We start from the raw sequence: 15,551 nt of genomic DNA on the forward strand, positions 1-15,551 counted from the left end.
AGTACAGCGCCCTGTTGTACTCTGGCATTAGTGAGGAAATCTGAAGCCATCCATGCTGATGTGTTTTGAATGACCCGAGCAGTCTATTTGCAAAACAAAATATACCATAAGATGATGATTTGATAACCAGGCTTTTGTGCAATATCCAATCAAATGCTTTGGAAATATTTAGAGACTACACAGGTTTCACCAATCTTTCCACAACTTCCTCATAGATTGGTGATATTGGCAAGGAGATCCATTGTAGATCAAAAGTGATGGAATTGATATTGGTGGACAATGATAAAATTGTGATCTTCTTAAATGATTAAAGAGTTCACTGTTGATGACTTCCATTACTTTTGGTAGAAGAACTCTGAATGCATTAGGATGATAGTTGTGATGGCTGTCTTTATTTGTTACTTTGGGATGGGCTGAATATGAATTTGTTTCCATGCTTCAAGATAGATTCCATATAAGTATGAGACTGTAAAGATGATATAGTATGGATGTTAATTACTATGACCAGAAAACTGTGTATATCTAAGATATTCAGTAGTCTTGACGTCTTTTTGATGAAACACTAGATGAGGAATGGGCATATACCACAGAGGTGTTCGATGCATTCAGTACATCTTGCATGTATATAGCAGTAGTAATTAGCCTTAACCATAATTGCAGGAGTTGGCAGAACAAGAATGTTTATGACATCAGGCTTACCTTTGGGTGATGTTACAGAGTTCCATCTGGATATGTGAGTGAGATGGATATGTGGATGGGAGAAGTTATTACACCTAAGGGTGGGCTTTGTTTTTGAGTGATATTACAAAGTATGGTTGCACCTGATAGCCTTGACAAGGGACCTAAAGAATGTGGTATATTTGGACAAGCGTCTTGAGAGAGAGAGAGAGTGAACGAGAGTCTGTGCTTATCAGAATTGCAGACGGATAGAGTCAATGAATGCAAAAGAGTTGGACATGGGGCAAGAAAATTTTGAACTGGCACTAATCATAAAGATGGGATTGAAGATTTTATATTCTCTGACACTGGATTTTAGATTTAATAAATGCTCACATTCCACCCTTGTTGGAAGATTTTCCACTTGGTTATACTATAAATTAATGATACCAAGAAATTATATACTTGGTTTAATCATTTATCCAAGTGTAAACAAACAAGTTTGCATCTGAACTATTTTCAGGACTGGGACAACTTGTATGAAAAACTAAGACTTCACATCACTTGCCTTGTTGTTGTTGTTGTTGTCTTGTCCTTTGAAGAGTCTTAGATGTTTCCGTGCGCTCCTCGTACTGCTTTGGCTATGTCTGTGATTTTGTTTGTATAGAGCTGTTGTTCAGGATTAGGATCTATTTCTTGCAAGGCTGCTGTAATTGCTGGACAGGTAAAGATGTGAGTGGGTGTCAGTTCCGTATTGGGGCAGTTGTTGCAGTTTCTATATGTTCTCGTATCATCTGTATTGATCTTCATTCCTCTATAATGTCCTGTTCGTAGTCTTGCTATCGTAGTGGAGGTCCTTCTGTCAGCATTGATCTCGGGAATTTGATGTTGTATCACTGATTTCAATGGAATTAGTTTAGCTTTTGCTAGTGCATTGGCATCAGCAAGAGTTATCATATGAGTTTCTTGGTTGAGTTCTCTGGCCTCTTTTGCTAATTTATCAGCTGCTTCGTTGTGATCAATGCCTACATGAGCAGGAATCCATTGTAGAATGCAACTTTTACCTAAACACTTTAGATGATTTAAGAGTTTATGGATGTCTTGTGTGAGCTTGGTATTGCCATTTTTGATTGCCTCCATAGCTGATCTTGAGTCACTGTAAATTATAATTCCTTCAGATTGTTGAGATGATGATAGATTTAAGTAGGCTTCTAGTGCTTTAATTATTGCGTAGAGTTCGCTGGTAAAATTGGAAGCGATTCTCCCAGATCCAACTTTTATTGAAAGTTTTTCACCTTTCGGGAGTAGAAGGAGAACACCAGCGCCTCCATTAATCATATTGGTGTCTGATGATCCATCGGTATAACAAATAACCTGTTTGGAGGATGAAAGAAGGTTGATGGTATTTAGGCCTTTTTCTTTAAGCATTTCTTTTGGTTCTTTTTTTGTACAGAGTTTGGTAAGGTTTAGATTTATGAAGGTATTTGAAGGTAAAGGACTGGAAAATAGAGGTTCTTTGTTTATGTGGACATTTAGCTGATCAAGACCTATTTCTTTCCTGATAGTGTCATCATATTGTAAAGTCGATGATCTGTGAAGTCTGCAAATTTGGTTCCAATGTTCATAGGTTTTTAGGGAGACATGATCACTTTGGTAGCTTCTGATATTATTTATGAATTTTATGGTGGCAAATTTTCGTCTGTCCTCCAGCAGGTCAAGCCCACATTCCTGTTGGGCTCTGATGTTGTTAGTGGATGAGACTGCACCAATGATAATCTTGGATGCTTTTGCTTGTATTTTGTCTAGGTTTTTCTTTACCGATGAAGCCGAAGGTGACCAGATAGGTGCTGCATATTCCATTATTGGCCTTATTAGTGTAGTGTAAGTAGTTTTGAGGATTTTTGGCTTTGCACCCCAATTTGTTCCACAAAGCCTTTTCAGTATATTTAATTTTTTTAGAGCTCTGTTGGAAGTGTTAGAGATGTGTTGTGCAAAACGTAATTCCTGATCAAGCGTAATACCAAGGTATTTTGGATTTGTGACTTTTTCAATTAGCTTGTTATTGATCATGACTTTGGGATTGTAGGAATGTCTATTTTTCCTGTCTGTACTAAATGTACTTAGTTTTGTTTTGTCTGGGTTGATTTTAAGTTTGAGTTCGTTTGACCATTTTTCTAATCCTCTCATGGATTTGTTTAGAATTTCCTCTGATTCTTTGATTTTAGCACTAGTGTGCCAGATGGCTATATCATCTGCATAGCAAGTTACTTTTGTGTCTTCTGTAAGGTAGGGATGAATATTATTGACATATAGAAGGAATAGTAAGGGACTGAGTACTGAGCCCTGGGGAACACCAGCCCAGGTTCTCCGCTCTTTTGATATTGCTGTATTGATTCTGACTTTGATCTTTCTTCCTCTGATGAAATCAGCAATCCAGATTAAAGCGTTTCCTCTAATTCCAATATCATGTATTGTTTGTATTAATTTTTTGATCCAAACACGATCAAAAGCAGCAGTCATATCAAGGAATATGGCAGTTGTCTTTTTTGTTGGTTTTTCCTGAAATGAGTCTATTATTGTTTGGCAGAAATGGAATAATTGATCTGTTGTCGAATGACGAGTTCTATAAGCAGTTTGGTAGTAGTTGATTTTCTTATTTTTTGTCAGCCAGTGCATAAGCCTGGAGTGTATGATTCTTTCAGTAATTTTACAAAGTATGCTAGTAAAAGCATATTATCCTATAATGCAAAGCCATATCTCCTTGTGGACATATATAATGCTATGGATTATGGGAAGAGTCACTTCCCAGACTGGTTTTTACATTTATTGAGATCTCATCAGTGGGAGCCAGACCCAGAGGTGATACTAAAGTTGAAGTAATGCAGAAGTCATATTTTCATATACGAGTAGCCAAAAGGTGTCAAAACATTATTATTAAAATACTTAATTATTAGAGAAAGTTGTTGAAGTTTTTCCACTTGGTTATACTATAAATTAAAGATACCAAGAAATTATATACTTGGTTTAATCCTTTATTCAAGTGTTAGCAAACAAGTTTACACCTGAACTATTTTCAGGACCAGGGAAACTTGTATGAAAAACTAAGACTTCACATCACTTGTATTTAGTATCCCATAATGCAAAGCACATCTCCTTGCAGGCATGTATAATTCTATGCATTATGGGAAGGGTCACTACCCAGACCAGTTTCGACCTTTATTGAAGTCTCATCAGTGGGATATAGTTTTCAAACAAATTTAGAAATAAAATGATCAAAAACTAGATATGCTAGTTGTGAGAATAATTAGAGTGAATAGATGTCATCAATGGTGGAACTATATTAGAAATGAGGATATTAGGAAGAAACTTGACTTTGTTAGCATTCTGGTGCAAGCAACTAATCTCGGTGTTATTGTCAGTAAAACTGAATGGTTGAGGAAGTTAGCAAAACATTTGTTTTTTGGCAGAAAACAGATCCAGAGAAAAAAAAATATTGTCAATAGGAAGTTGGTAATAATGTAAGCTTTTTAATATAGTACTATCATAATATCCTATACACCTATAAGAATACATACCAGGAATTTCATGATGATGATGATGAAAGTTTCTTCTCTTGCAAATAAGTTAATATTGTGATTTCAATTTTTATATATTAATTAATTGATAAATTGAAATAAGATATTGTATATTAAATTATAAAGTATTTATAAATGTTTTTTTTAAATAATAGTGATCCTTCTATTTATACTGCAACATATGATGAAGAAGAAGCACAGAAGGTGATAATGTTTTGCAATTCTCTTTTGACATTTGTAGTAGTTTTGATTCTAAAATTATGTAAGATTTATCTTAGTTTCATTTAAAATTATAATACAAGAAATTGGAATGCATGATTTTAATGGTATTATTTTTAGATGATGCCTGTATGGAGTCGAGATTTATTGGAAGAGGGCACTCTGTACCACACAATTGTTGGTCTACACTATTACTTACACACTATGAAATCACCATCTACTCAGTGCTATTGCCTGCTAATACCATACTGTATTGGTAGGCAATATTGAAGGCTTCTGTTAAGATTTATGGGAGTGAAAACAGTATACAATGAAAGAATTAAGCAAAGGTTAATGTTAAGTAGAAGATATTAGACTGACACCCTCAAGTCCTAAAGGAAGCACCTCTGGGTGCTGGTAAGCAGCTTCGGCTATAGTAGGACAGAAAGCCTAAGAATTACTGCACCTCATATCTTAGTAAGTTTCATATATATCCATATTTATGACGATTTTTTTTTTTTTTTTTTAAATCTGTTGCTGATTCTCCAAAAAACTTTTTTGGGGAATCAGTTTATGTTAGTATTCGCTGTGGTGAATTGTAGTGGTTATTTTCCATCCAATTTTGTGCAAGGTATCCAAGGCCTGGTTGACTAGACCTGGCTGACTGTATACTTCTATTTTTCAAGACAGGTGTTGGTAGATCTTCTAATTTGATCACAGGACTAATGACTTCACATCACTTGCCTTAGTATACCATAATGCAAAGCACATCTTGCAGGCATGTATAATGCTATGCATTATGTTTCAAAAGAGTGTGTACAACTTTGCAGGAGAACATAGAATAAGACGTTCAAGAACCTTGTGTACACCTGGAATTGAGAGGGTAGAGGAAGTCGAATTCTAGGACAGTATGTAAGGGCAGCTAGTCTGAAATTACGTTGAAAGCAGTGAAGCAGTTATATTTCTTTCAAATTCCAGTTTATTTATTTATTTATTTATTTATTTTATTTATTATATTTTTAATTTTTGAGGTGCCCCAGAACAGAAGTTGCTCTGTTTACTGCAGTTTTTATGATTTCATGTTGGTGGGATTCAGATGATAGAAAGTCTGTGAATGCATGTCCCTGAATAAGTTTTCTATAAACTGAGAAACTCAGTGTATCTTAACTAAATGGAACTTTGAGAATTGCAGTATCGAGAGCATCTGTTTTTGCTCCATATAGACATTGGTGAGGGAGAGAGCAAATAAAAACCATTGCCATGGTTTTTGAGTCTTGTTCGAATTTTCTGTTATATTCCTGAATTCTCTAGTTTCTCCATAAGAGCTTTCACTAGCAGATGTCATTCTCAACAGTCTGCCTTTGTTTAGGATTACATAAATAAATTCCAAATAAATTAAAGATGCAGGAAGTTATTATTCTTTATTTCATCCTTTATTTGTGTGTAAGTAAAACAAAGTTTGCATGTGAAGTAACTTCACGAGTGGGCTACTTGTATATAGAGACTAATGACTTCACATCAATTGCCTTAGTATCCCATAATTCAAAACACATATCCTTATGTACAAGTATAATGCTATCCATTATGGTAAGGCCACTAACTGGTTTCAACTTTATTGAGATCTCATCAGTGAGAATCAGACCCAGAAGTGACACCAAGGTTGAGGTAATGTTGAAGTCATATTTCCATAGAAAAGTAGTCAATAGATGTCACACTTTATTATAAAATATCTGGATTAGAGATAATGTTGAAAGTTTTTCCACTTAGTTATATTATAAATTAAAGATGCCAAGAAATTATATTCTTTGCTTCATCCTTTATCCAAATGTATGCAAACATAGTTTGCGCATGAAGTAACGTCATGACTGGGCTACTTGTATATAGAGGCTAATGATTTCACATCGGTTGCCTTAGTATCCCATAATAAAGCACATATCCTTATGGACAAGTATAATGCTATCCATTATGGAAGAGCCACTACCCAGACTGGTTTTGACCTTTATTGAGGTCTTATCATTGGGACTGGGTCTGGTCTGGCCCCCACTGATGAGTTCTCAATAAAGGTCGAAACCAGTCTGGGTAATGTGGTAAACTAAATATGGGCCTTTCCCATATTTAGTTTACCACCTTCACTAAATTGTGACTCGGTAGCTGAAATGTTTTACTTGTTTTATAGGTTCTCCATTCACCATGCAGTTGATATTTTCAATGTTCCTGCCTATTTTCATTGACTTTGTCTTGTTATTGATGATTTTCATACCAAATATATTACAACAATGATTCAATTTAGTCAGGGAATCTAGCAGACGTACTGGATTTATTTAGAAGTATAAGATCATCTGCATAAAGTAAAGAGCTGAGATTAGCATCTCCAAATGTGATATCAGGCTTAATACTATTTTCTTTCATAACGTGATCCATATATATATGATGAATAACAGAGAGGATAACGTGCATCATTATCTAACACCAGATTCTAACTGCTGACTTACAACTCAAATAAACACCAAGTATTGTTTGATATAATGCCTCACTAACACCATACAACTTTAGTGTCTTGAATAGGTTTTCTCTTGGTACCTTGTCATATGCCCTCGGCAGGTCTATAAAACTTAAATATAGATCTTTTGTTATATTCAAAAGATTTCTCAACTATTTGTCATAAAGTGAAAATCTGATCCTATCAGCCTCCATTTGGCCTGAATCCATCTTGTTCTTCATGAATCTTCCCTTCTATAATCCTTCTCACCTGTTTCTAAAGTATACTTGCATACTGTCCGACCATAGATGCTAAAACCCCAGATGGCAGATTGCCAAGAAGAGTCAATTCATGTTGAAGGAGAAAGGAATAAGATGAATGCTGGTATGAATTCGATACCAGCATGTGAAATCATGTTCTTTATATATAAAATTTTTCAACTGTTGTACAAGCAAAATAGTTATCGCTTTGAAAATTAAAATTTTCTTACAAGAAAAGCTAATCTTCCGATGTATAATAATAAACACTCATCTCACGAAACACATTGATTACATTATTATCGAACCTTGTTTAACTTGGTAATGTCCTAGCCGACATCAAATTCTGTCATGTTATACCATCTATTTGCACTATTATTATTTAATCCAATAAGAATACAATTTGGTTGGCTAAATCCCAAATTGCCAGCCCATCCTTGTTCATTCAGTATCGAGGTAGATAACTAACAGGTCGCACCCGAAAAGGTGAGGATTGGATATTAGGTCAGAAGCCCTGGTCGGTTCTCCACATTCCTTTAATGGCTATGTGGAGGTCTCCTCTCACTTTTATATCTTTGACCTTTAAGCATCTCATTCCCAAATTATATGTTACGAATATAATGTATACACTTAGCAAGAAATGTTATTCTTCTTTTCTTGCTATACTCAAGTGTAAGCCTAAGGGTGAAGTAATTTCTTGGCTAGTTTGCTTGTATACAGAGGCTGTCAGCTTCACATCATTTGCCTTATTATATCATTATGCAAAAACATAATGAGTCTCACTACCGGACAAGTGTCCAGCTTTATCAAGGTCTTATCAGTAGGAGCCATAATCCAGACGGTATGTATTTCCCATATACAAATAGACAAGGTGTATCTCCTTATTATTAAATACTCTGGATGTGAGATAAAGTAGTACACATTTTTCTACATGTATATGGAAAATATGAGGTATTTCAAAAGGGTGTATACAACTTTGCAGGAGAACAGAGAATAAGATGCGCAAAAGCTGAGTGAGTGTCATAATTGAGTGAAACACGTCAATTTTTGGTCACGTAATTTTATTACCAAATGACAACTCTTGATGGCATGCTACATCATACCATTTGAAAATGGCAACGTTCAGTGGTGCAGAGTGAGCATGTTGTGTATGTGTGTTTTGAGAATTTCTGCATATAATATGGCAAAGAACCTCCTAGTAGGTGCACAATCTACACATTGCACAAGAATTTTGTGGAAACAGGCTATTTCCAGAGAAGTGAAATTCTCTGGAAATTCTTTGGAATTTCACATATGACTGTGTTGCATGTTTTATGACAATATCTGTATTTAAGGCCTACAAATTTACTCTCATGCAACATTTGAACAAAGACAATAAGATGATAAGCCAAGATTTCTGCATAGAAATGATCAGTAGGATAGAACAAAACGAGGACTTTTTTTGGACATGATCGTTTTCAGTGACAAGTGCACTTTTCATATAAGTGGGCAAGTAAACACAACTGCAGAATTTGGGGGAAGCAAAAATCCACACATCATCGTAGAACATGTTGAAAGTTTATTTAAAGGATAGTAGCCAATCCCTTAATGCATAACAGTATACATATCCGCAAGGAGATGTGTTTTGCATTATGGGAGATACTGGGATAGGAGTGTTGGTAGCGTGCTCCACCTTTGCTAAGAGTTGCCTGGTGTTGTACTACTTACCCAGGTAAGATAGTACAACACCATATTCAGTTCGGAAGATATTTTCAGGCGCAAACTTTGTTTGCTCTCACTTGGATAAAGGATTAAACTAAATTTATCATCGTAGAACATGTTTGTGGCACCCCAAAGGCTAACGTTTTTTGCACCTTAAGCAAGAAGAAAGTGTATGGACCCTTCTTTTTTTTTTGGCATCTACTGTTACTAGTGGTCTGGACATGCTACAAGGGTACCTAATACCACAATTAGACAACAGTGATCACAATGGAAGTTACATTTTCAGCAAGATGGAGCACCTCCTCATTACCTGACAAACATAAGGTTGTACTTCGACACCTGTTTTTCAAGGCAGATGGATGGGTAGAGGGGTGCCTGTAGCATGGCCACTGCATTCCCCCAACCTTACACCATTACCAATAAATTTGGATGAGCTGCATTTCAGAATTACTTCCACCATTGACAAAGTTACATCAGATATTCTCTGCCACGTGTGGCAGGAAATTGACTACAGATTGGATGTCTGCAGAATTACCAGAGGCAGTCATATTGAACTTTAACTGTCTGTGTTGAAACTTCAATAAAAATTGTTCATCTATTGCTCTTTACCTTCTGTTGTCATTCAAAGTTGTATACCCCCTTTTGAAACACCATATAAATGACTTCTGCATTAATTTAACCTTGGTATTTCCTTGGCTCTGGCTCTCACTAATAAGACTTCTATAAAGGTCAAAATCGATCTGGGTAGTGACTGTTCTCATAATGTTTTTGCATTATGTGATGCTATTACAACTGTCAACACCTCTGTATAGAGGTCAAGTAGTCCTATTAGTTAATTCACACTTAGGCTTATGCATGGATATAGGATTGACAACAAGAATATAATTTCTTGTAAGTCTAATATACATTGTTACCAAGCAGAAAATTTTTTACAAGAGTTTAATATTAAAAAAAAATAGGAAAAGAGTTGTATACTATTATTGTAATGGATATTTATGTAAATATTATTTTTATGTTAGATTATTGAAGAATCCTTAGCCATGAGAGAAAAGAAGAGAGAGCTCTCCCGACATCCTCCCTTGCCTGTGTTATCTCTACAACAGCCATTCAGAGATTTTAGGTAAGTTTCTTTTCCAAAATATGTATAAAAGACTTACCTGTTGGCTACCATGCTTTTTTAATAGTATTAAATCACAGTGCCATGTTAAGGAAAAAAAACTTATAAATTTAACGTCTGCTGATTTTGCTGGATCTAAATTGTTAACATTCTTGGAGAAAAAGTACTTGTCAGATAAATGACACATTACAACTAACTATAATATAAGCAATCCAAAGTTCTAGGCAATTGCTCTATAGGTTTATTGTAAGAGGTTGCTGTAACCACTAGGTTGAACATATACTGTGATGAGCATTACATAATGATTGCAGCACATACATTTGCTATGTTCTAGCAGAATATACTTTATACACCCAATTACTATTAATTGATGTTAAAAAATGTGATTGTGATCCTCTGAACCTTCAGAGACCAGATTAAAGTTATTGTCATAATATTAATTTCATAATATGCATCCTCAAGGCTTGTATGAAAGTATACTGTGAGAGTACTACATATTTAAATTTACACTGTTACCCCTTTTCTATCAAAAATGTTTGTTCTTTATTAATTGTTATTTATTTTATTTTATGCAACTCTTACTCACAAAAAAGTTGTAGATCTAAACTACATTACTGTCTTGGAGTAGACTAAGGATTTTTTATTTATTTTATTAATATGATATAATTATTTTGTATTTTTTTACATAATCCAGAAACTCTGCTCTAGAGACAAAACATAGAACAACCACAGTCCTCCAATAACTGGGATTGTAGATTGTAGAGAAGATATGTTAACTACTTGAAGAGCATATCTGCTGTCCAAGTAGTTAGCATATCTGCTATAAGTCCATTTGAGCAGATATGTTAGTTATGAGGGCCGAATATATTAGGTCTTGAATTTAATGGACTAATTGGGGAAGGGGTGTCCTGCTATTCTGAAAGTCTGTTAAAGTGAATATATTTTAAAAACATATATTAATAGTGATTTGGAAAAGGCATATGACAAGGTGCCAAGAGAGAAGCTATTCAATACGCTGCAGTTATATGGTGTCAATGGGGCATTATATCAAGCAATACTTAGTCTTTATTTGAGTTGTACGTCAGCAGTTAGAATTGAAGGAAGTACATGAAGATGGTTTAATGTTAAATCTGGTGTGAGACAAGGATGCACATTATCCCCTCTGTTATTCATTATCTATATGGATCATATTATGAAGGAAAGTGGTATTAAACATGATATCAAAATTGGAGATGTTAATGTCAGCTCTTTGCTTTATGCGGACGATGTTATACTTCTAAATAAATCCGCTACAAGTCTGCAAGATTCTCTGACTAAATTGAATAGCTGTTGTAATAGATATGGTATGAAGGTCAGCAATAAAAAGACAAAGACAATGAAAATAGGCAGAATCATTGACAATGTCAACTGTGTTGTGAATGGAGAACCTGTGGAACAAGTAAAACATTTCAGTTACTTAGGCACGATTTTTACTGAAGATGGTAAATTAAATATAGAAATAGACAACAGAATCAGCAAAGCTGGTATGGTGGGAAGTGTCAATTGAATAAATTCATATGGAATAAGAGAGAAATTAGTCAGAACACTAAATTAGCTGTATACAAGACAGTGTTCAAACCAGTTTTAACTTATGGATCTGAGAGCTGGGTCAGAAGTAAAACACTTGACCAAAGACTAGAGACCGCAGATATGAGAGTCCTGAGAAAGATTACAGGCATGAACAGATGGCGTCAATGGCAATATCATATTAAAAATGAGGATATTAGGAAAGAACTTGACATTGTCAGCATCCAGGAATGCGCTAGCAGAGCTAATTTCAGGTGGTATGGTCACTTAAATAGAATGGGAGAGGAAAGATTAGCAAAACAAGTGTTCTCTGCCAGGTTGGCAGGAAAACGACCCAGAGTAAGACCAAGATATAGGTAGATTGATATGGTACAAAGAGCGTTAGACAATAGAAATATAAGATCTGATAATGTTGGAGTCTTCTCAAGTAACAGACTGATTTGGAGGAAAATTATAGATAGGAAGTTAGTAATGATGTAAATTTTTCATGTAGTACTGTCATATCCTGTACACCCCTTGAGGGTACATGGCAGGAATTTGATGATGATGATGATGATGATGATATTAATAGTGATTTTACATGATATATGAATTTATATGTGAATAATTAGTTAATAAACATTGACCAATCGTTTTAGTTTGCTCTATTTGCAGATAAAAGAAAAGAAATTTCTAAATTTTTCCTCATCATCAAATTCCTGCCATGTACCCTCAAGGGGTGTACAGTATATGATAGTACTACATGAAAAATTTACATCATTACTAACTTCCTATCTACAATTTTCCTTCAAATCAGTCTGTTACTTATCAAGACTCCAACATTACAGGATCTTCTATTTCTATCGTCTAAGGCATTTTGTACCGTATCAATCCATCTATATCTTGGTCTTCCTCTGGGACGATTTCCTGCCAACTTCGCAGAGAACACTTGTTTTGCTAATCTTTCCTCGCCCATTCTGTTTAAGTGACCATACCACCTGAGATTAGCTCTGCTAACACATTCCTGGATGCCGACTATGTCAAGTTCTTTGCTAATATTCTCTTTTTTAATATGATATTGCCATTGATGCCATCTGTTCACGCCTCTAATCTTACTCAGGACACTCATATCTGCGGTCTCTAAACTTTGGTGAAGTGTTTTACTTCTGACCCAGCTCTCAGATCCATAAGTTAAAACTGGTTTGAACACTGTCTTGTATACAGCTAATTATTTAGTGTTCCGACTAATTTCTCTCTTATTCCATATAAATTTATTCAGTTGACTTCCTACCATACCAGCTTTGCTGATTCTGTTGTCTATTTCTATATTTAATTTACCATCTTCACTAAAAATCGTGCCGAAATGTTTTACTTGTTCCACAGGTTCTCCATTCATGTAATAGATATGGTATGAAGTAGACTTCATACCATATCTACTACAACAGTTATTCAATTTAGTCAGAGAATCTTGCAGACTTGTAGCGGATTTATTTAGAAGTATAACATCGTCCGCATAAAGCAAAGAGCTGACATTAACATCTCCAATTTTGATATCATGTTTAATACCACTTTCCTTCATAATGTGATCCATATAGATAATGAATAACAGAGGGGTTAATGTACATCCTTGTCTCACACCAGATTTAACATTAAACCATCTTCCTGTACTTCCTTCAATTCTAACTGCTGACTTACAACTCAAAAAAAGACTAAATATTGCTTGATATAATGCCCCATTGACACCATATAACTGTAGCGTATTGAATAGCTTCTCTCTCTCTTGCACTTTGTCATATGCCATTTCTAGATTGACAAAACATAAATGCAGATCTTTGTTATATTCCCATGATTTCTCCACTATTTATCGTAAAGTGAAGATCTGATCCTAACAGCCTCTATTTCACCTGAATCCAGCTCTTCATCAAGCTTTTCTTTTACAATTCTTCTCAACCGTTTCTCAAGTATATTTGCATATATCTTACCAGGAACACTCAGTTGGGATATACCTCTGTAATTCTCACATTCAGTTTTATTTCCCTTTTTATATATGAGTACTATGAGAGCTCTACTCCAATCATCTGGAATTCGTCCCTCTATCCAGGCATTATGAACTATGCAGTGTAGCCACTGTAAGACTTTTATACCACCATACTTCAGCATTTTTGATCAAATATCATCTACTCCTGATGCCTTTCCATATTTCAAGACTTTGATAGCTTTTTCTACTTCAAGTATGGATATGTATTCCTGACTGTATGCTATGCCTATTGATTGCTTTTTACCACTGTTATCACTGCTTGTTTCATTTATCAAATTTTCAAAGTAATTACTCCATACTACAAGGATATCTTTTTCTTGTTTTCATGTCACTTTTATCATCTCTAACTCCTTTTACAACACTCTTTCCTCCATTTCTAAGCTTCTTCAGTAACCTCCAAAATATTTTGTCACTTTCTTGATATTTATTTTCTATGTTCTTGCCAAAGTCCTCCCATTACTTTTGTTTAGCTAGTTTTACAGTGTTTAGCTTTCTTACAGTTTTCTCTGTATTCTCTAAAAGCACAAGCTTTGCCAGGAACTTTTGATATGCTTTCTTCTTTTCCTTCACTGTTCTTTAACTTCCTGTGTCCACCATGGAGTTCTAATTTTTCTATCCTTGCAGACAACTTCACCACATGCCTCTCTAGCTGAATCGATCACGGTTTTCTTCAAAGCTTGCCACTGAATCTTCAAAGTTTGGTTCCTGTTCTCAAACTCTTTCATTTTTCCTTCAATAATCTTTGTGTATTTTAGTCTACAGTTGACATCTGAACGCTGCTCAACTTTTATTCGCTTTAAAACTTTCTTACGTGTCATTTTTTTTAGTATGAAATTCAATTTTATCCTGCTCAAGACTAAATAGTGATCACTTCCGATTTCAAATCCTCTGTACACTCTGCTGTCCTGCACAAGGGAGAAAACATCACTGTCAACAATAACATAGTCAATGAGACTTTTCTTCTTCTTCTTATTATTATTATTGTTCCGGGCAACTCCAAGGAGTCGATAGACTCATCGAGGGAGGCCCTAACATCATGTCAAGAACAACTATTCGACATTCACACAGTATCTATCATACCTTGCCTTGAACTCATTCACGGTCGTAGCACCCACAACAGACTCTGGAAGCTTATTTTACTCATTCGCTACTCTCCAAGTAAAAAAACCGAGCTCTGACACCCTTGTCAACCACGTTCTTGCCCAGCTTCCATTCATGGCCCCTAGTCCTCCCACCACCAGTTATATTTTCAAAAATATCTTCTGGATCAATCCTATAGAAACCCTTCAGTAATTTGAATGTCTCAATCATATCACCCCTCCTTCGCCTATCAACCGATTTCTGCAACCCACAAATCTTCAACCTATTCTCATAAGGTTCATTCCACAGGCCTGCTATCATCTTCGTCACTCGTCTCTGGATCCTCTCCACTTCCTCCCCATCACGAAGAACCCCTGGTGCCCATAACTGGGCACAGTAGTCCAGATGGGGTCTTATCAAGGCTCGATACAGAGGAACAACAACTTGTGTGTCTCTGCATGTTAAAGTATTTTTCAGAAGCCAAGTGATTTGGTGAGCTGTTTTAGTCACTTTTGCAATGTGCTCCCTAAACTTCAATTCCCTATCCACCAACACTCCCAAATCCCTGGCCTCATCAATCTCCTGGAGTACGGTTCCACCGATGTGGTATACTGCTGGTAATCTTTTCACCCCAAAGTGCATAACCTTACACTTTGGCACATTAAATTGACATCCATTTATCCTAGCCCAGTCCTCCAAACTATCCAAATCATCCTGTAAAATTTTGACATCCTGTGCACTCATAATTGCTCTACCCAACTTTGCATTATCAGCAAACAAGTGAACACTTCCTCTCAAATCCTTTCCTATATCATTGGTGAACAAATTTAAAAGCAGTGGTCCAAGAACAGAGCCCTGTGGCATTCCACTAGTCACAAGCTGCCTTTTAGACACCACTTCTGAA

The 15,551-nt window shown here is 35.6% G+C and overlaps 1 protein-coding gene across 3 annotated transcripts in view; it reads left to right on the forward strand.

The window, feature by feature from the left end:
* Window positions 1-15,551, forward strand: part of LOC150095180 (calcineurin-binding protein cabin-1-like) — a 1,028,489-nt gene that overhangs the window by 107,887 nt on the left and 905,051 nt on the right. For all 3 annotated transcript variants that reach the window (XR_016550194.1, XM_090411711.1, XM_090411712.1), the window contains exons 8-9: window positions 4,388-4,436; window positions 9,887-9,987. Coding sequence is in view for 2 of the 3 variants with exons in the window: in XM_090411711.1 (XP_090267837.1) it covers window positions 4,388-4,436; window positions 9,887-9,987 (150 nt within the window). In the remaining variant the exon portion in view is untranslated. The remainder of the gene's footprint in view (window positions 1-4,387; window positions 4,437-9,886; window positions 9,988-15,551) is intronic.

The sequence above is a fragment of the Typopeltis vanoorti genome, chromosome 21, assembly GCF_054136105.1.
Source record: "Typopeltis vanoorti isolate ZY-2024b chromosome 21, IOZ_Tvanoo_1.0, whole genome shotgun sequence".
Taxonomy (NCBI): domain Eukaryota; kingdom Metazoa; phylum Arthropoda; class Arachnida; order Uropygi; family Thelyphonidae; genus Typopeltis; species Typopeltis vanoorti.